The 22,160-nt window shown below is 40.2% G+C and overlaps 1 protein-coding gene and 1 long non-coding RNA gene across 2 annotated transcripts in view; one reads left to right on the top strand and one right to left on the bottom strand.

Annotated features, from left to right (window-relative positions):
* Window positions 1-2,150: 2,150 nt before the first annotated feature.
* Window positions 2,151-4,332, top strand: LOC148682396 (uncharacterized). Its single transcript, XR_015943031.1, has 2 exons — window positions 2,151-2,382; window positions 2,880-4,332. It is a non-coding gene; the product is annotated as an uncharacterized LOC148682396 (long non-coding RNA).
* A 1,606-nt stretch (window positions 4,333-5,938) lies between these two features.
* The window catches only part of si:cabz01071912.2, a 35,386-nt gene continuing 19,164 nt past the window's right edge, over window positions 5,939-22,160 (bottom strand). The window contains 4 exon segments of the mRNA XM_088650317.1: window positions 5,939-8,357; window positions 8,412-8,566; window positions 9,453-9,458; window positions 17,617-17,629. Coding sequence (XP_088506443.1) covers window positions 7,628-8,357; window positions 8,412-8,566; window positions 9,453-9,458; window positions 17,617-17,629 — 904 coding nt within the window. The 3' untranslated portion in view covers window positions 5,939-7,627.

The following is a 22,160-nucleotide window of genomic DNA, read 5'->3' as shown; positions in this document are numbered from 1 at the left end:
TATGTGCCACCACTAAATATAATCGGACGGCCGTTAATATTCCTGGGCGGCACACCCAAGTAAAGTCCATGTGTGGGAAGCACTGCTTACAATAGCTATTTATAGTAAATTATAATCGTATTACTTATTTCAAATGGACCGTATCAATTGTTTAACATACTATACATGTTATTACAGTAAATGTCATAACTAAAGGTTGGTGTCTTGATAACTTAGTAATAGTAGTTGATTTAAGACCCGTCACACTCCCTCAGCAGTGTCCTAACATTACTAAAACACAGCAAACGGTTAAATTAGCCGTTTTTCCTCTTTCTGTTTATATAGTTTAGCGTAAAATGAAAATTCTGCCATAACTTGCTTCCCCGCACTTGACCCAAACTCATTTTTTCTGCTGAACACAAAAATTAAATATTGATGAGCCAGAGTTTATGGTCACCCTCGACATCAACGTTCTGTTTAACCATCAGTCTTTGGTTGTGATAGATTGCGTAGCTTGTTTCATATGCAAACAAGCATCTGCATCGGAAAACAAAATGGCCTACAGGTTACCATTTGGGTAATCTCCAAGTGGTCATATTCTTTGTCATAACTGGTATAAATCAGTTTGGGTTACTTGAAGACTGACAGGTTAACATCAATGCTGAGGAACTGTCTCCAATAAAGTCTTCTCCCTGTAAGGACTTTGGTCAGCTTAACTAGTTTATGTATTCGAGCAGGGGAGGCCAAACGTTTTCGAACGAAGGGCCAAAAACCAAATGTCAAAGATAAACATACCAAACGATTGTACATTAAAGTTGCCATGGGCAATTTCCTAATATTTAAAAATGAATAGAAAACATCACCTTTAATCGTATTAACTAACGCAGTCCAACTCTTTTAAATGCAATAAAAACAATCAGTTTTTAACACAGTGGAGTTCGATGCTGAATAGACGAGTCGAGCAGAATCTACCAAAGACTCAGCATTGTCTCCTATCCCTCAGGTCACAGTATGTACACTTTAAACTAAATTACAGCATTTAAATTGAAACATTTATTATCGGTAAGCTTTTTTTTTTTTTGTAGCTTAAACAAATAAAAGGTTACGTTAAATTTGATACGAGAATCTCTAAACCAGGGGTGCCCAAACTCGGTCCTCCTGGAGAGTTTATCACCAACTTGCTTCAGCACACCTGCCAGGAGGTTTCTAGTATATCTAGTAAGAGCTTGATTAGCTGGCTCAGGTGTGTTTGATTAGGGTTGGAGCTAAACTCTCCTGGACAACGGCACTCCAGGAACGAGTCTCCATCCCCATCATTCTTCCCTCTCTTCTCAGATAGGATGGTAGGCCAAAACAAAGGTTACCATGGGCCAACTCTAGCCCGCATGTCCTAGTTTGGCCATTGCTGTATTAGAATAATCTGAAACATTGGCAAGCCACCCAAGATCAGTTAAATCAGGGGTGTCCAAGCTCGGCCCTGGAGGGCCGGTGTCCTGGGCTGCGTCCGAAACCGCCTACTACTCAGTAGGTACTGGATTTGAATGTAATGTCTCACGGGGCATTATGGGATAGCGCAGCATGCATGGGATGCACACTTCAGAATCTCGCCAGAAGTAGTAAGTCATCCGGGTACTTCTCGCCTACTGATTTTCGAATTCTATGAATTAGGACATACTACTCGGCTCGCATACTGATTTTAGCGTACTGTATAGTATAGAAGTATGCGGTTTCAGACGCAGCCCTCGAGTTTAGCTCCAACCCTAATCAAACAGACCTGAACAAGCTAATCAAGCTCTCCCTAGATCTGGGGTGCTCAACCCTCTTCCTGAAGATCTACCTTCCTACAGAGTTCAGCTCCAACCCTGATCAAACACACCTGAACCAATTAATCAGGACTTGAACAGGACTGGATAATTACAGGCAGGTGTGTTTGATAAGGGTTGCAACTGAAATCTGCAGGAAGGTAGATCTCCAGGACCAGGGTTGAGCACCCCTGTACTAGATATACTAGAAACTTCTAGGCAGGTGTGTTGAAGCAAGTTGAAGCTAAACTCAGCAGGACACCGGCCCTCCAGGACCAAGTTTGGACACCTCTGAGTTTAGTCAAATACAGCAAAATCTATAACTTTTAAAAAAAAAAATGTGTGTTGTTTTTGTTGTTATCTAGCATTTAAAGCATTCTCAAACGGAAAAGCTCCTGCTGAAGCGACTATAAAGATGGAGTTTATTAAAGAAGAAGACGTGAAGATTGAAGAAACGTTCCTCGTCAAACAAGAGGATCCTGAGGAACAAACAGGTTGGTTATCTCCATCACTTTGAGTCACTGTATTTGAGTCTCTGAGATTATATGAGATGATTCTCGGACGCTAAAGGCCTAATGCCCTATTAATACGGGGCGTCAGCGTCAACACTTTCCATTCACTTTGAATGGGTGACGTCAGGCGTTGCCGAATTGCATTGTGGATCCGTCAGCGCCGCTTCAGAGATGTTGCTTGGTGCAGAAGTTGGGACTAGGTCAACTTTTCAAGCGTCGAAGGAAGCGTCAGCCAATCAGATTGCTGTATGCAAATACACCAGCTAGACCGGGGTTGGCAAACCCTGTTCCTGGAGAGCCACCTTCCTGCAGATTTCAGTTGCAACCCATATCAAACACACCTGCCTGTAATTATCACGTGGTTTTCAGGTCCTAATTAATTGGTTCAGGTGTGTTTGATATGGGTAGCAACTGAAATCTGCAGGAAGGTGGCCCTCCAAGAACAGGGTTGGCCACCCCTGAGCTAGACTGGCCTATTGTTGACTGAATTACATTGGCTGACACTACGACAATCGCGTTAGCCCCAACTTCAGACACGCCTTCAGTCAAGCGTTGACGCTGAAGCCCTGTGTGAATGGGGCGTTAGAACGCGTCAAACAGAACGTGGAATGACCTCCTATATCTGTCCAATACTAGGTAGTATTATTTAATAGTTCTCTTTTAGTTCGTTTGGACGATTCAAAACAACCCACCCAAGCAAACATTTTGGGCGAGATTATTTTGGCTCCGAAACACCTTTGAGCTTCCATTGGTCTCTTATAATTATGCAATCAGTTGGCGTGTTTTGGATTTGCGCTTCAGTGTTTGGACTTTCAGCTTTGAAAATTAAACCACACTCAACTAAACTTTGAAAACTGGACTGACACAGATTCAGTTGACTAGAACTTCTATGTTAAGCTGCTTTGACACTATCTACATTGTAGTAGCGCTAGAGCAGGGGCAAACCCTGTTCCTGGAGAGCCACCTTCCTGCAGATTTCAGTTGCAACCCTTATCAAACTCACCTGCCTGTAATTATCACGTGGTGTTCAGGTCCTAATTAATTGGTTCAGGTGTGTTTGATATGGGTAGCAACTGAAATCTGCAGGAAGGTGGCTCTCCAGGAACACGGTTGGCCACCCCTGCGCTAGAGAAATAAAGATTAATTGATTGAACACAGGAACTACCTGAATTCCTTAAAACAGTGGTCACCAAACTTGTTCCTGGAGGGCCGGTGTCCTGCAGATTTTAGCTCCAACCCTAATCAAACACACCTGAACAAGCTAATCAAGGTCTTACTGGGTATACTTGAAACATCCAGGCAGGTGTGTTGAGGCAAGATGGAGCTAAACCCTGCAGGGACACCGGCCCTCCAGGACCAGGATTGGTGACCCCTGCCTTAAAAGAATAACAAGATCAAAAAAGAACCATCAGTTCATTAAAACCAAGCTGTAATTCACAACTCTACATAAATATCCTAATCACTAAGACTACTGTAATGTCCTCATCCTCCCGATTAATGTGCTCTACCTTCAATAGGGAAAGAAACCACCTCCATCCAAATCAAGGTGAACGTAATGAGAGGTCTGCTGGAGGAGTACAGCACATCTCGATGTCCCTCTACAGCGGGCTGTCCTGCTTTAGAGACTCCTCTGCGCCTTACCGACAGGCACTTCCCATCTTTAGTACCTCAGACCGCTTCCCAGGGCAGCCGGACCAGACGACACTGCAAGGTCTGCCTTTCTGGGACACGCAAGGACAAGCGGAGACGCCTGACTAAATACATGTGCTTGCAGTGCAACACTCCCTTGTGTGTTGTCCCGTGCTTTGAGGAGTACCACACACTGAAGCATTATTAAGCGTGTAACAATATGCGTCTCCTTTTTGTATCATACTTTTTTTTTTAGCATGTATGTATATATTTTCCATTCTCCATTGTTAAGTAAATTTGAAGTGTTTTGTAAATTTTGCACAAAAACAACTCGCTGTACTTTACGAAAACAACAAGATGTGATTTATAAACTACAGGAAATAAAGAAAATGTACTCAAACTTGAATAAACTTGTAAAGATTTTATCAGGACAGTAAGGTCTGACTTTGCTTGGACTAGGGGTGTCCAAACTAGGTCCTGGAGGGCCGGTGTCCTGCAGATTTTAACTCCAACTTGTCTCAACACACCTGCACGGATGTTTCTAGAAAGAGCTTGATTAGCTAGTCAAGGTGTGTCTGACTAGGGTTGGAACTAAACTTTGCATTTTAATATTTGTTGCTCTGTCGGGTAGTGTATAAGAAAAGGGTTCACTTTCTGCTCTCACCTACATGCGTCACATCTTTGAGCCATTGAGCTAATTTTAAAGCCCTACATTAAACAGGCAAGGTATTACAGAGGAAATATTGAGGCTTTCACAGGTAATTCATTACATGGTATGATGAATCCTGCCAAGAGCGACGCATTTAACAAGGACTTAATGCAATTTACAACCTCTCAATTCAGACGATACTGATTTCTCTTTGGCCTGTAAACAGATTTGGCAGTGAATCAGGAAGAACGCCTTTGATTAGTCCATGGATGTCCAAACTTGGTCCTGGAGGGCTGGTGTCTCGCAAAGTTTAGTTCCAACCCCTATCAGACATGCGTGGACTGGCTAATCAAGCTCTTACTAGGCCAGGGTTATCCAAACTCGGTCCTAGAGGGCCGGTGTCTTGCATATTTTAGTTCCTTGGCTCGACACACCTGCAAGAATGTTTCTAGAAAGCCTAGTAAGATTAAGTAAGCTTGATTAGCTATCCCAGGTGTGTCTGATTGGGGTTGGAGCTAATCTCTGCAGGACACCGGCCCTCTAGGACCGAGTTTGGGCACCCCTGTACTAGGCTTACTAAAACATCCTTGTCCAAACTCGGTCCTGGAGGGCCGGTGTCCTGCAGATTTTAGCTCCAACTTGCCTGAACACTGTTTCTAGAAAGCCTTGTAAGAGCTTGGTTAGCTAGTCCAGTATATGATTGGGGTTGGAACTAAATTTTGCAGGACACTGGCCCTCCATGACCAAATCTAAGCACCCCTGTACTAGGCTTTCTGGAAACATCCTTGGAGGTGTGTGGAAGCAAGTTAGAGCTAAAATCTGCAGAACACCAACCCTCCAGGACCAAGTTTGGACCCCCCTGGATTAGTCCTACATGTTTACTTTAATCCCAGAATTCTGAAGGTAGACCCACAAACATTTTAGCCAAATGTAAGACTTCTTCCGGAGAAATGAACTCATTTCATCTCTCTAGGGCAGGGGTGTCCAAACTCAGTCCTGAAGGTCCGGTGTCCTGCAGATTTTAGCTCCAACTTGCCTCAACACACCTGCAAGGAAGTTTCTAGAAAGCAGTGTATGATTGGGGTTGGAACTAAATTTTGCAGGACCGAGTTTGGACATGGGGTCTAAAAAAAAAATCTTAAACTTTAGCTTGTGCTTCAAATCGTTGTCATTATTCATTTTAATTAAGTAAATCTAGAGTAGATTTGGTCGACCACATTCCTATAAAATTTAGTCTGGTAAACCTAGACATAGTCTACAACGGATTTAGTAGACTAAAAGACCACGACCAAAACAAAGTTTAAAGTCGCTGTCAAAATGAACACTGATGAAATCACGTTAATCAAAGTAGCACAATGTCAAAATCGTTAGGCAGTTGGAGCATTTTAATTACTCACACTTGCGTCTCGACTACACTATAGCACACTACTGTGACACAGTACAAATGGAGGACATATTCTCAGTACATTAGTCAGTCCGAGTCATCATGAAAATGTATTTTGACAACCATATTGAGTTTTAGATTATATAGAACCATATAGAATGTTTTAGATTAAGATTATTTCGAAGGAAAACTCATTTATACACTTCAGTCAAGCTACGAAAACATCTATAGCTAACAATGGCTATAAGCCAAGAGAAATTAATTCCTAAAACGGCATCTTACTTTGATAGCTTCATAACTGAAGATGCACTTTTTTTTTACCTCTGCTGTACACTCTAGTATCAAAACAAACTAAACATTTTACAAAATACAACAAGAAATATAAAACTTTTCATGCTGTCCCAGGAGAGAGCCCTGATCTACCTTGAGCTCAGGTAGATCTTGATGAACCCCTTGACTTACTTCTGGCTAATATAGGGATGGCTATATATAGGAGATATACGGCTTACTAATGCTGCATTTACACCAGACGTGTCAAGCATGAGACGCAAATAGACATCGTGCGACGCAAAATGTGTGAACGAGGTGGTGCAAATGGAGCGGCGCTAGTTTTAGCGTTTCGTGCGAATAGCTCAAGTTTGAAAATCTGAACTTCAGTGGACTTTCTCTTGTAGGGGCGTGCTTATGGCGTCCCGGGGGGAAATGCTCTTGCCGACACCAGACAACAGTTGATCAAACTGGGCTCGGCTCAGTCGGAGGCACTGCTGAAAGTTTCCATCGTCCAGGTTCAATTTCTGGAGGAGTTTCTGACCTCACAGAGCTGGGTGCACCTCTGAAAGGTTCTAATGGACTCAGACACGGCTCCAAATGGATTGACGCTGTTTTTCAGCCTTCCTAAAGCACATAAACACTGTTATTTTCTCAATAAATCCATGTTAGCCATTTAGCAATGAAGCTACAGTCACCGGGCAGACAGAAGCCCTGCCCATCACGCAAATCCGCATCTATTGTTCACTGAATTGCGCAATTTATCCACGTGTACTGCGTCTGGTGTGAACAGCACAAGAGCTCGACTATGGTGCCACTTTGGTATGTTCAATTACTTATGTCGCATGTTTTTGGACTGTGGGAGGAAACCAGGGAACCCATGCAAGCACAGGGAGAACAAGCGACGTTCTTGCTTTAAGGCAACAGTGCTAATCACTGGGCCGCCGTGTCGCCCATCTAGAAAAGGGTGGGTTCTTTAAGACAAAGATAACAGAGGTAAGAAACTTTGGTTATTTATAGTGACTTAGGAATCATCCGATTGGTGAATCATGTGTTAGCTAATGTGGGACCAGCTGTGGTCAATCATAAGCACGTGATCCTCTCAAAATTAGTTAGGAAATAAACTTCACTTACATATATAAAAAGTTGACTTCATATGGGCTCTCTCTGACTGGTTCTTGGTCCCACTTGTGCCACCACAATAAGACAATACTTGAATTCCCCCAGCGGAAGGTGCGCGCTTGGGACTGCACCTATACTTGGGACTCTTTAACAGTGAAATCCAACAGAACACAACTGGATACTTACAATGGGTAGTAAAAAGGACAGATATTAGTGAGGGCACTCTAAAAAGCTCGCTTTTAATCCTCTTACCACAGCTGCTGAAAGAATGAATTTGCAAATGTCATTTCATATTTGACAAGTCAAACTCTTCTCACTCTGATGCATGAACCTTCATGTGGGAAGAAAGGGTCTTTTTAACTCTGAAACTCACTCCGCACTGCTGGCAGGTGAAAAGTTTTTCTCCGGTGTGAACTTTCATGTGATTTTTAAGGTTCATTTTTACTCTGAAACTCTTTCCGCACTGCTGGCAGCTGAAGGGTTTTTCTCCAGTGTGAGTTCTCATGTGGAGCTTGAGGGTCCCTATTTGGCTGAAACTCTTTCCACAGGGTTTACACGTAAAAGGCTTTTCTCCAGTGTGAACTCTCATGTGGATGTTGAGGTTTAAAGAGTGAGAAAAAACCTTTCCGCACTGTTGGCAAGTGTAAGGCTTCTCTCCAGTGTGAGTCCTCATGTGGACTTTAAGGAGCCCCTGTTGAACGAAGCTCTTTCCACACTCTTGGCAGGCGAAAGGCTTCTCTCCGGTGTGAACTCTCATGTGGGTATTAAGGTTTAAAGAGTGAGAAAAAACCTTTCCGCACTCATGGCAAATGTAAGGCTTCTCTCCAGTGTGAGTCTTCATGTGGGCTTTAAGGACCCCTTGTTGAACGAAGCTCTTTCCACACTCTTGGCAGGTGAAAGGCTTCTCTCCGGTGTGAACTCTTATGTGCGTTCTGAGGTATGCTTTTTGAGCGAAACTTTTTCCGCACTCTTGGCATGTGAACGGTTTCTCTTCAGTGTGAACCTTCATGTGGCTTCTGAGATTATCTTTTCGAGCAAAAGTCTTTGGACAATGTTCGCAGCTGAACGGTTTCTCTCCGGTGTGAACTGTCATGTGGATTTTGAGTTTATCCTTTCGAACAAAGGTCTTTGGACACTGTTGGCAGCTGAAAGGTTTTTCTACAGTGTGAACTAGCATGTGATCCTTAAACGCTCTCCAGTTTATGCATCTCCTTCCACACAGCTGGCATGGAAAACAGCCATCTGTAAAGTGCGTTTGCATGTGCTCTTTGAAATTTTTTCTAGATTGGAAAACTTTTTCACACTCGTAACATTTGCTTGTTGTTTGTGAGGAAGACTTTTCGGGTTGTGGGCATCTAAAAGATCTCTTTCCAGTTTTGAAATGATTTCTGTCCAGATTTTCAATCTTCGATTTACTCAGATCTTGATTCTCCTTTTTTGGTAACAACAGATCTAAAGCAAAAAGACAGTTAAAGATTAGGCTGAATTATTGGCTAATAGCAACAAATATTTAGAGCAGGGGTCACCAAACTTGTTCCTGGAGGGCCGGTGTACTGCAGGTTTTAGCTCCAACCCTAATCAAACACACCTGAACAAGGTAATCAAGGTCTTACTCGGTACACTTGAAACATCCAGGTAGGTGTGTTGAGGCAAATTGGAGCTAAACCATGCAGGAACACCGGCCATCCAGGACCGAAATTGGTGACCCCTGATTTAGAGCATCAAAACCAGCAACCCAGCAGTAAAGTGACCTGTGTATGTGCAACTCTACCTAGACCAGAGTTTCTTAATCTTGGTCCTGGAGGTCATGCAGATTTTAGCTCCCACCACGATCAGACACACCTGAGCTAGCTAATCAAGCTAGGTCATAGGTCTCAAACTCAATTCCTGAAGGGCGGAAGCTCCAACCCTTATCAAACACAGCTGATCCAACTAATCAAGGTGTACTACAGACTGTTAAGCAGGTCTGAGTCGGAGGTGGTTCGAGCTAGTGGTCTGCATTTCCGTTGCTGTACCGCAGGACCAGACCAGAGATCTTGTTCTAAATTTCCCAATAAAACAAAGTAGCACTCAAGTGTAATTTGAACGGGAGCGGGTGGACTAACAACATCGCACTTCCAAGATAGCATACAGCATATTGTTTTTTGGAATTTAATTGCTATACATTTTATATTCTTCCTTGAGCCAATATGTACCTGCTCTATATATAGAAATAATGCTGATATTAGGATTTATGAAACACAATCAGTAGTTGTCAAATATATGTTTGTGAATCTGACTTTGAAAGAGTCAGTGCCTCACCAGCCACAAACCTCACCGCACATCACGCAGCATTCATGTCTCATCCCAAAGGGGGAACCAAAACTAGCCTACAATCCTTGCACAACCTCCACTGTTATCGGTTATCTCTCTCTTTTGGCAGTGCCCAATTTTAATGTGAGATTTTGGAACCCAGATCTAAATTTAGCAGGAACGGTCGGGTAGAAAACGAGGCGAGTCATGCAGCAGGTGAACAAAGACTGAATGTATGGCGGGAGCGGTCAGGTGCGGAATAAAACCTGGCGGGAGTAGGATTCAAAATCCAGTCCCGTGCAGATGTCTAGTTGGAGCTAAACTCTGCAGAGCTGCGGCCATCCAGAAATTGAGTTTGAGACCCTTGTGCTAGGCTTTCTAGAAACATTTCTTTCTAGAAGGTGTGTTGAGGCAAGCTGGAGCTAAAACCTGCAAGACACTGGCCCTCCAGGACCGAGTTTGAGAACCCCTGACCTAAATCACTGAATCATTGTTTTGGTGCTTCACTGTGCAGACTAGGATGATCTGGTATTGGTTTAGTAACAATACATAACTGGCTATGATGTACTGAGGGTTTTCTGACATCCTCTGTCTTGGCGAGTAGCATGAGTATCATACTTTGTCAAGGGAGGCAAGATGTGCTTGCAAGCAGCATACTATGGGCAGCGAGGCAGGATGTACATTACATAGTTTGGTGAGGGTCGACTGCATTTAATCATATATTTAATCGAGACTAAATTGATTGGCAGCTTATCCAGAATTACACGGCTAGAATTCGAAGGTGACTGTACTTTGGTCTGTGGTTTGTCAGGATCCGTGGCTGGGAGTAATCTCCTTAAAACCAGTGAATCTTGTTGCATAAATCCCCTTAACTGACATTTCCCTAAGTATACTCTGAATAACCGATTACCCGTTAACCGAAAGGGTGCGTTTGTAACCGATTAATAGTATCAGTTAAACGATTAAAAAATATTATTTGATAGAGTTTTAAAGTTTGGCGTACTGAGAGGTACATCTTTTGAATGGTTTACTAACGGCCGTGAGTGTTTTACGCGCTCGAGCGGAAAAAGCGTGTTACCTCAGTCGCGTACTTTTTCCTTCTTCAATCAAATGAAAGCAGAGGCGGGGTTTCATTTGAGGTGACAGCAGTGTTTGTGTTGTCAAGACGACTACGGCAAGCTTTTAATGATGGAGGAGAGACTAGTGGTCGCTGTTTCAAGTCATCTAGTGCTGTATTACTCTACAAATCTTGAAAATAATAATGCTATTAAAAAAAACGTACAATAATAACAACACTGACAGCAACACTCGCGCACAATATGGCTCAGCTGATTCAGTCGTTTCCTACATACAAAAGAGCACCTCGCTTCTTATTTTCTTGTCAACATGACAAGCGCCTCGCGTTTTTGGTATAGAAAAGTGCGTTCGCTGTGATCGGCCCCTGATGTGCAACACATATTTGTTAACTCGCGGAACTGTAACACTTGCAACACGTGCGTACAGGTGTATTTTGCCAAAGAAGCAAAATGAAAGAAGAATATTTCTGGACACAGTTGTGTTGACAAACCAGAGCTGATGATGATCGCCTGGAGCCGCGTCCTAAACTCAACAAATAGGCTCTTGATGATTTAGTGTAGGCTACAACCAGGGGCGTAAATCTGATTTAACAGTAGGGGGGAACAATAACTATTACATTTCTTTCGAGCACTTTTTTGAAGGGGACACAAATAATACAGCCGAATTGTACTATTAAAGATATGTCCACACAGTTAAATGGTTTCATCATCATTATTATTATAATAGCATGGAGTTTTTCTCAGGTTCAATGACAAAGCAAATTTTATAATCAAAACTATTTATTGCATTGTTTGTTGTGTTGTTTACAGTCAACTGACTGACTTCTGAAGCAGAATAAATGCAGAAAGACATTTTCCATACTCATAATAACTAACTTTAAAAACGTTAAAATGACAGATCATATTGTAAATCAGTGAGCCAGTGAAATCTGCTAAACGGCCACAACTCCAAAAACATTTTAAAAATTGTTCACCCCAAAAGAATTGTCATTATCCCTTCAATAAACCACAACACCCTTACCTGACACTGTACATCTGACTGACCCTGCCCTGCCTGTTCCTCAATCACTACTTTCTCCTTTGCCTGCGATTGATATTGTGACATTAGTATTTTCATAAGCACTCATTCTGAAAGCCAAATTGCTTAATATGTGAACTTTTTGTACTCGCCGTTTAGCTGCACTGAACAATTATCTTATGTCTGTTTTTTCTGTCATTTTATCCAATACATGACACTGCCAGGCACGTTTATTTATACTGCAGCACATGTTATACACAATGGCAATTCAAAGTGCTTTACATAAAGAATGCAAAAATAATCACAACAATAAAAACAAAGAATTAAAAAAAGGTCAACATTTTAATTTCAAATTAATTGAGTCACTTGAAACAGAATAGACACTGATTATACAAAAAAATACAGTGTGCTCAGTGTAGCACAGTGCTCATTTAGCAAATACACAACTAAATATTATGCTAATTGTGGTCGTTAATGTTAAGTTAACATTATGCCAAGTCGTCACAAAGGAAACGGCTTTAGCGTTAGCAACAAGCTAACGTTAACTAGATAAGTAGTTTTAATTGCTAATACAGCAGATTCATGGATAATTACATGGGTAAAAAGCTGTTTTTACCTCAACTAATTTCTGAACGAGTCTGTATTAACTACATCGAGGAGAATCGCTTTATTTAAGGTGAATAAAATACACCTGACGTGTATGTGTGTGTTTGAGTGGCCGAATGAGGGAAAGCATTCAGTGGACCGAACCACTCTAAGGTAGGGGAGGGGGAACTCAACTGTTTCTAAATGCATTTTCAATTATAAATGCGGTTTTCTTTCTTCTTAGACAAATATGTTAGCTATATTCACATTTATTTTTCACAATTGAGAGTTTTTTTTATATTTTATTTTATTTTTTGGAGGGGGGGGGGACAACCCTCGGATGGGAGGGGACATTACGGGATTTACGCCCATGGCTACAACCAACAAACCAACCTTTTTCCATTTGGAAAATTACAGTTATTAACAGTTCTTATATAATACACATTTTTAAATAGCCTACATAATCAACCAATCAAACAAATCTAAAGTTTTTCTTGATTTTTGCATAATGATAACTTCCCACCAAACTGAGGCTTTCATTTTACAGCTTATAGGTTTTATGGGAAAACAGAGGCCTCCTTAATTTTTTTCTGATTTATTTATTGAGGCAGTGTTTGCTAGTTTTTCTGACCTTGTAGAAAAAATTTATATTCCACAGTCTAATTTGTTTAGTTTCTTTCAAGTGCGTAATTTTGTCCGCTATTGTCTCTCATTCCCTAACCTGTCAGAGCCTTCTTTATACGAGAGGTGCTTAATTCAGAACGACAACTCTATATCAAGCTTATGAAATATGATTCCTCCCTATACTTTCTAAGTTTAAGCATCAATGGGAGAAAAAACTTGGACTTGGTTTGGATCAGGAATGGTGGGAAATGGCTGCCGAGAGAGTTAGTTCCTCTTCTTCCTGTGCCAGACTGAGTCTGATTCAATTTAAGGTTCTCCATAGAATTCATCTAACGAATGTTAAATTAAGTGAGCTATTCACCGGCGTGGATATTTATTGTAATAGGTGTTCGTTGATACTTTATCTACAATTTTCAACATTTCTCTTGAACCATGCCCCTTGATTGCTATCTTTGGAGTGTCGGCTTTGTTGGACAACCTTTCATTTAAGAATGCTAATGTTCTAGCCTTTGCGTCACTGATAGCCCGAAGATGGATTATATTACACTGGAAGTCTTCTAAACCAGGGATTCTCAACTGGTTTGGCCATGGGACCCATATTTTTACATGGTCATCAAGCCGCGACCCAAATTTTTAGGAACTATAATACAATTTTAGGAATTATACTTTATTTGTATTTATTTGTTAACATACACAAGTAGTGACAGATACATCATAAGAAATTCACCAAGACTTACAATTAAACAATATTTTATTGCTGTCATTTAACAAAATGGATCAAATTATAGAAATATTACGAATGGAAAACGATAAATACCGTTACAGGGCTTGAAACCTTTTTGCCTTGGTAGCACCGGTGGTCCTAACTTTAAAAATTTAGGCGCATCAGCCAAAATTTAGTCGCACCCACCAATTATGAGCACCGGTACTACAAGTTTTATACAAACATATTTATTGTATTTGAAAGCAACACTAATCAAACTAACAAGCAAAAAAATTATATATATATATATATATATAAATGCAAGCGTGAGGAAAATTTCTCAACGAAATCCCGTTATCACAAGAAAATATATTTTTATAACAGAACTGAGTGAGCAAAAGATACACGGAGCGCTCACCGGCCCTGCACACACTTAAATGAATCTGTTAACGATAACTGTGCTGTTCTCACAAGTGCTGTCTGATATTGCTCTAATGCTTTTGACACATATTGTAGCTTATTATATGCATACATGTTAATAGCAATACCGATTTATTTTTATGAGTAGCGATATTAGTTTACTCAATGCAAGCCCGTTCGCGATAGTGTAGGTGGTGTTCAATTTGACATATAGCTGTCCCTTGCATGGCGGACAGCATCTGGCGATTATATGAAGGATTAAACAGAAACTCTCGTGCTAGATGTGGCAAACAGTTACCTGAAAACTCAATCCCACAGACTTTTAATAGCGGACTTGAAGCCAATGGAAGTCTTCTACTCTTGGAAAAGTGTAGATAGTGGATTAACATTTAGCACATGATCACTACTAAGATGTTTCAGTATTTATAACTTTAGATGTCATGGTTTCTAAAACAAAATCTGCCAGCGTTATCTTCATTCTCCTCTTCAGCGCTTTACAATTTTTCGCGGTAGTAGCTCTCTCTGTCATCCCAAGCCAGAAGGCACTCGCTGAGTGATTGACAGCTGATATTAACCAATCATTCGTGTTCAGTGCTAGAGCAGTGGTGGCCCAATAAGAAGAGCGTGAAGGCGGGGCAAGCATTACGGACTTGGATTTGTTTACTGCAGCAAGTTCACATGACAACTGTTTTAAACCATTCCCGAGCGCTGCGTTTCGCGTTGCAAGTGCAGAGATGCATTCTGCGTGAATGTCTCCCGAATCCGCGCATGTGGTGATAATTTTACAGTAAAAACTGGTCGCACATAACAATTTTAAGCACTCGCAGAAATGCTCCCAAATATATTTTAAGGTCGCATAGATAAAATTTCGGGCGCATATGCGACCAAAATGGTCGCAATTTCGAGCCCTGCGTTAATAAAAATAGGTTTTCGGGTTTCTAAATGTTGTTTTAATTTAGCTTTTATGAGAGCACCTCACAACATATGACACACTGAGGCTTTAAGTCTTTTTTGTCGTCAATATATACATCCATACTTTACATACTCAGGCTCGTACTTGCGCTTCGACATATTTGTTGCTATAATGAAATTAAATTTCACATGTCAAACAGTAGGGTTGTTGGGTACGCATTTCAAAATAAAAGTCCGGTATAACCTAAATAAGTCAAAATTACACCATACCACACACACCCATTGAAAATGTTCCCGCGACCCACTAGTTGAGAAAAACTGTCCTAAACCTCCCTCCACTGTCTATTGGTTAGAATTTTTTATGTCTTTTTTATATATCAAAAACAAAGTTTACACTTAGAGGTTCCACTGAAAGATTTTATAAAAACTGGGATCCTCTAATTAATTTAGTCAGGAATAAAACACGCCTCTTCGCTGATTTATAAGATTTTTTTTCTGTTAAGAAAGATCTCTGCTCATTGTATTAATGGATGTGTGTGTTATTTATATTTTATGTATATTTATTCAGTTGCTTTGACAATTCTTGTAGGTGCTAATGTTAATTTTAATTCTCCCCCTTGGGCGTGGGATGGGGGACTGAGGTTCTCGTTTACTCTTAGTTGTTTAAAAAAAAAGTGTAAATGATTGATATTGTGGTGTATTTTTTTTGTAGACTGCACAAAAACTAATTAATAATTTAAAAAAAACATTACAGCTTATAAAAAATGTATAATTAATGCAATATCATATGTGAACAACAAAAGTGTTCAATGCTGTAGTAGCCTATACTAAAAGTCAACACGTGAGCCTTAATAGTCATCGTCTTTCATTACACGCAGCGCGACTTATCATAAAAATGTTGACAGAGGTTTTGTGATATAATACTAACAGCGGAGCATTAATTAAATGGATATTTTCCATGGAGTGATCTATGTGAGGTAGCCTATTTTTATTTGGCGGAAAAAAAAAACATGATCGGACAAACAGCCCATGCCGGTTCTTAAAAAGGATTCAGTCAGTGTTTTCGTTTGTAATCTACATTTTAGTGATGGGAAGTTCGGATCATTTTACTGACTCGGATCTTTGAGTCTCGTTCATCAAGTTGAACATCGAGTCATTTCGTTCATTTGGTTCAATTTGCCAAAATATTATGAAAATGTTACGAATTGCTTCCAAACACATCTACAACTAGCCCAAAAGGTTGATCACATGACAAATAAGTCATAAGTAGAATATAAGAAGGAGAAAATAATACTTCAATGTTTACCTGCTCTTTTGTCTATAGGTATTGTTGTTTCTTTGCTCAGCTCACCTCTTCATGTCTTCAAATGTCAGGGGTTCATTCACGTTACACTGACAGTCACATATAATCTTAATCAATGCACAGTCTTAGCCAATAGGAGCCATGATCGTTCGTTGTTTACGTGACAGAATGATTCAAACCCGAGGAGTCGAGAGACGAGCGGTTCAATTCTTTTTCCGGCTCTAAACGCACATGATTGGCCCGTGAGGAACGAGTGACTCAGACCCGATAGAGGACTTGAGAGGTGAACGGTTTAATTCTTTTTCTGGCTCTAAACGCGTATGATTGACTTCTGCCAATGTGATGAAGACTTGAAATTAACGATACCACCTGCACAAATGTGCGCACGCGCGGATGAACGAATCACTCCCTGAGAGGACTCGTAGTTCCCGAGTCATATTGAAGATTGAACGAATAATTCATGAACGACCCATCACTACTAAATTTGTCATTTAAGTGAAAAATATCTAATCGCAGGCCTATTTTTTTTATTCTTTTTGTTTAGTGCTGGGTTTTTTCTATCTGCTGAAAACACTGCAGGTGTGTGAAGATGCTCTGTTATGCTCTGTATGCTGTTCGCATGTTAAAATAAATCAGTATTTTTAAATGCAATATTTCATGTCACACAAAATAGGTACGTCATTTTTTTTAAAATTAAATAATGTTTTAATATTAATCTGTTAACGATTAATATTCGGTTAACGAGCAACAAAATTAACCGAAATGGGCATCCCAAATTATAAGGTTAGGAAAACTGTACCCTAAGAGCTTCTTAAACCTATTACATTCCATAAACTGTCAAAAACATTTCCCACAGTCTAAAGACATGTGATATGGATGGTATATAAAATATTTAAAATTTATATTTGATCGTTTATCAAAATTATTTTTAAAATTGATGTTATTCTCTCCAAAAAATTATATGAATAGTGATAATATGAGGTCAACGTGAAAACCAACCTGTTTGTTCCTCCAGATCTTCATGGTTGAATGTTTCTTGAATCTCTACGTCTTCACTCTCCGCTTTAATAAACGCCATTTTTCTCGGTCCCTAATAACATATAAATACATTTATACATTTTAATACAAGAATTCTTGTGCTGTGATGTAAAATATAATGGTGTAAGGAAAGCATTGACAATGCATCGTGTGATATTGAATTGTGCCGAATCGATGGCATGATAACCCTAACCGAACCGTGAGACTGTTGTAGGTTTACACCTCTATCGTCTATATATAATTTTATCGCCCAGTTCTAATTAGCAGCAGTTTTTAACGCTTATATGTTCATGACTTGTACCGTGTACAAGCGGCTTACGAGCTCCTGATCATTTTAAAATGTGTCAAAAAAGTTTGGGATCTGTCAGTTTAAATTTAAGATGAACCCATCTGATGCTGACCAATCAGAAGGGCAAACTAGCTGAATAGCGAAGCATAAACAACCGTCTTTAGAGTTGCTATTTTTTTAAAAAAACATTCGTGTTTCGCAACCACGTTCATGGAGGACCACCAACACTGCATGTTTTGGGTGTCTCCTTTGCCTGTCACACCCATTACGAAACCGCCTACTACCTAGTAGGTACTGCATTTGAATTTAAACGTACTACTCGGCCGTTAGAAGTGTACGTTCTATACAGTATGAATGTGAGCAGTATGAATGGAATTCGGACACTACTACATCCGCCATTTTGTAATGGTCATGTAACCTACATCTGCGTCAGTTGCGTCGCTTCACTCCCATTCATGAGTTCGCTCACGGAGCATCATGGGAAAGCGCAGCGTGCGCAATTCAGAATCTCGCCGGAAGTAGTAAGTCAGCCGGGTACTTCTTGCATACTGATTTTCGAATTTTATGAATTCGGACATACTACTCGGCTCGCGTACTGATTTTCGCGTGCTGTACAGTATGGAAGTATGCGGTTTCGGACGCAGCCATGGAAAGAGCTGGTTGTCCTCCAGGAATGTGGTTGAGAAAGCTCTGTGATCGGTCGACTTGGTAGCGCTGACGAGTGTGGGCGGTGCTGAGAGCTGCGCGAACCCGATGCAGCTAGTGTTTACAAGTCCCGTGAAGGAGCTCTAGATGGACACTGTTGTTTTGTGTTTACCTTATGATTAAAGTTGTTGCACATCGGCTGGTTCCCACCTCAGAACGAGCAAGTTTTAGCTACTTATACAATAAGGTAGAGTTCAGAAAAAACAAAACACCAGCTAAGAAACTTGACACAGAGAAACTTCATAACCTACTGCCAGCTAGCATTTCAGAAGTGTTACTGCAGAGCTTCACAAACAGCATGCGGAAGTATACATGCACGCCGATCAGCCTTAAGTTAGCTGTTCATTAATAGTTAGTAAAGTAGACGTTGGGTTTAGGTTATGGGTTGGATTATGGATGCAGAATAAGACGATACTTTATAACTATTATTGAATAGCTAATATCTTATTGATAGGCAGGTAATAAGCCCGAAGTAGATAGCATGAATTGAGACCTTAACCAAACCAGTGTTACTCCAGCCTGGTTTATACTCCTGCGTCAAGTGACCGGCGTAACCAACGGCGCATGCAACGCACGTAGCTGTGCATTTATACTTCTGCGCGCTGTCTCTGTTGGTCTGCATTAACACTTCCGAAATGCTAGTTGGCAGTGAGGTGTAAATGTTCCTCTGTGTCGAGTTTCTTCGCTGCTTTATTGCTTTTCCTGAACACTTCCAGGATGTACAAGTGGCTCAAACTCGCTCATTTTGAGGCAGGAACCGGCGGACGTGCAACAACTTTAACTGAGGTAATCACAAAACAAAACTTTCCATCCGGAGCTCCTTCACGGGACTCCAAACTTGTAAAGAATCGCTACATCGGGCTCGCGCCGCTCAGGCGGCTCTCGGTCCCGCCCAGACTCGTCAGCGCTACCAAGCCGACCAATCACAGAGCTTGCGCTACGCGTCGTTGCGATGTGTAGTTACATTGTTTAAGAGGTGCACGTCAGCGACGCTGACGAGCATGGCGTAGGGCTATGCGTCGACGCGTAGGCTACTCACACCGTGAACAATTGCCTTTATGGAGGAGTTAAGGGGCTTCATGCAACACGTTTCATTAATTTTAAATATTACATACTGCTTCTAGCATTCCGTAATGAAGTGTTATTAATTTAATTAGTTGAAAATGTGCCAAGAACATTTTTTCTTGAAGGGTTTGCTCTTTTCTCTCTCTCCAAAAACATTGGAACCATCTCAATCATTGTTTCAAACCAAGAAAAGCAGTTTTGCAGCTCTATATACGTCTAATATTTTATAATAATTACATAATGCATTTGACTTTGAATTTAACTGAGCATTGTACACAAGAATATACAGGGATATAAGAGGTTTAGCATGCCTTACTCAAAATATACCAGAGTATGAACTCCATATTGCCTAGCCCTTTTGTTTCATCACTGCTCTGCCAGTGAGAGTGGTTGAGCTCAAGCAAATCAAACGAAAAGCAAATGATAAGCATCTTGAAAAGGGCATGTCATATACTAGAGAGCATTTGATTTGATAAAGATTTGATTTTGGGAAGATTTGAGGAGAAACTGAGGTGATGTGAATAAAACGGTTGATTCATTTGAGTGGAAGTGACAAACTTCAAGCTTTACATGTTTATATCTGATTTATATCTTCTAAACGTGAATTGTCAGTAGCTGTGTTTCCATCCAAAGAAGCAAATTTAATTTATGCGTAAAACTGGATTATTACATGAAAGATACGCAAATAAAGTAGCGTTTCCATTTAATGAGTCAAAGTGAACAAAATAGACTCTTCCTGATTATCTGGCGCCAAATATCAACATTAAAAACATTTGCTGCATTTGAAGAAGCTGCGCGAATCTTTTATTTAATAAATGACTTGCACCTTGGAAGACAATGCCGACATGCAAGGAAGGCGTGAGGCCCCGTTTACACTAGTGCATTTTAGTTTTAAAATGGCGTTTTAGATCAAAAACGATCCGCGTCCATACTAGCGTTTTACCTAGCGTCTCTGAACATATCTCCGTCCACACTACGCCACCAAAAACGTATATCACGTGACCATTCGCGCACTCTGGGCACGTGCGTTCTAGTATAAACAGGAAGAATGCGTCTCGCTCGGCATTTGGCTATTTTTAGTCAACAAACGCTGGTTGTAAATTAAACGCGATGGCAAAGAAAGCAAGAGAGGTATTTTTGTGGACGGACGACGAAGTCGAGTTTTTACTAAACGTAACAAATGAATAACTGCACAATGGAGCCTAAAATAGACAATAGTGCAAACAACGCTCCCAGTTGTGTCTGTGTTGTTGTTTACAGTGAAGGCTGGTCTGCTGTCTTCTGGTAGTGTTAAAGCCATGTGTTATAGTCATGTGATAGGGGCTTGATAAATAAGGGAAGGATACGTAATGACACAAAAGCCCCAATCAGGTAGCGAATCTCAGCAGCCCCGTCTCCGTTTTCAGATGTCTCCGTTTTTCCCCATCCACACTGAGACGGAGCAGCAGCGTTTCAGAATGAAAACAGCTAATCCTTTGTTTTCGTCGCTCGAAAACTCCGGCGTAGTGTGGACAGATGGTGTAACCATAGCAAAATGTATGCGTTTTCAAACTAAATCCCATTTGTGTAAACAGGGCCTTGGAGGTCATTAATAATATAATAACACTAATACTATAATGGTTAAAGCATTTTAGAATAACCAAAACAACATTTCAGGTGGTTTACAGTGTGCTCAGCCTGCTACTTGATCCATTCACACACATTTTCATGATCATTCTGAACATTTGTGCCTATTAAGGCTTTGATAAAAACTAAATATATTGACTTTTTTAAAGGGGCAGAGCTACTGTTTTCTCTCCATGTTTCAGTTGAGATTACGTCAAACATCAAATAAAAATAAGATTCTGACGGTATGATAACCTTGGATAAAAATATCACGGTATTGTGATCACTGCTCTAAAACATAATCTTTTTAAAAGTCTGGGTAAAAAACTACTTTTTCCCCTTGGAAAACAATATATTTTATTTTGAGAAACATTTATAATATTTTGAAGCAGTAAACACGTCAGGCTAAATAATGAAAATGAATCACTTCTGTCTTCATTTATATTAAAAACACTTCTTTACAATTTAAAATGGCATGTTTGCATATTTTTGTCAGCTGAAGATACTGTTGTCCTAAAAAAAAAAAAAAAATGTATAAAGAAATCTTACACTTAGCTTAGGAACGCTATTTCAGAACATTTTGGCGGTTTTAAAACCTTGATTTTTCCAAACCACGGTATACCTTGAAAACGGCTATTGTCCAATGCCTAATGTGTATTAAAATTACATTTATTAATTTATGCAGATATAAATCATCCCTATAAAATCATTCTGAAATAATAAATTATCCACAAAAAGAGTTATTCAATCTATCTAGTGGAGTATATTCCATATCGCTGAAAAACAAAATATCGCAATTTGTTCCAATACCATGCAGCGCTAGTCTTGAACGACTTATTCAATCTTTTATGTACAACCTGATCATGTCTATATTCAAAATAGAAATTATTTCTTACATTTACAGATGGATTCGCTTCATACAAGCTGTTTAACAGCTGTGAAGTTCAGTTTCATATGAAACACTTACCTTTTAAGGATGTGCAGACTGTTATAAACTCAGTGAGAGAAACTCATGCAAAATATGTGCGTATGAGACGTTTTACTACAGAAAGTATGTTTGGCAAAGCTCATATATGTATATTTGTGAGTCTCTGCAGAAATTTGAGACGCAAAATCTTTTTATTTTGAAAAATGTTTTGTCCACCCTGCTGAAAAAAACAGCTTGAACCAGCCTAAGCTGG

The sequence above is a fragment of the Danio rerio genome, chromosome 4, assembly GCF_052040795.2.
Source record: "Danio rerio strain M-AB ecotype USA chromosome 4, GRCz13ab, whole genome shotgun sequence".
Taxonomy (NCBI): domain Eukaryota; kingdom Metazoa; phylum Chordata; class Actinopteri; order Cypriniformes; family Danionidae; genus Danio; species Danio rerio.
The sequence above is the reverse complement of the archived record's forward strand: the minus strand, read 5'-3'. Positions and strand labels throughout refer to the sequence as shown.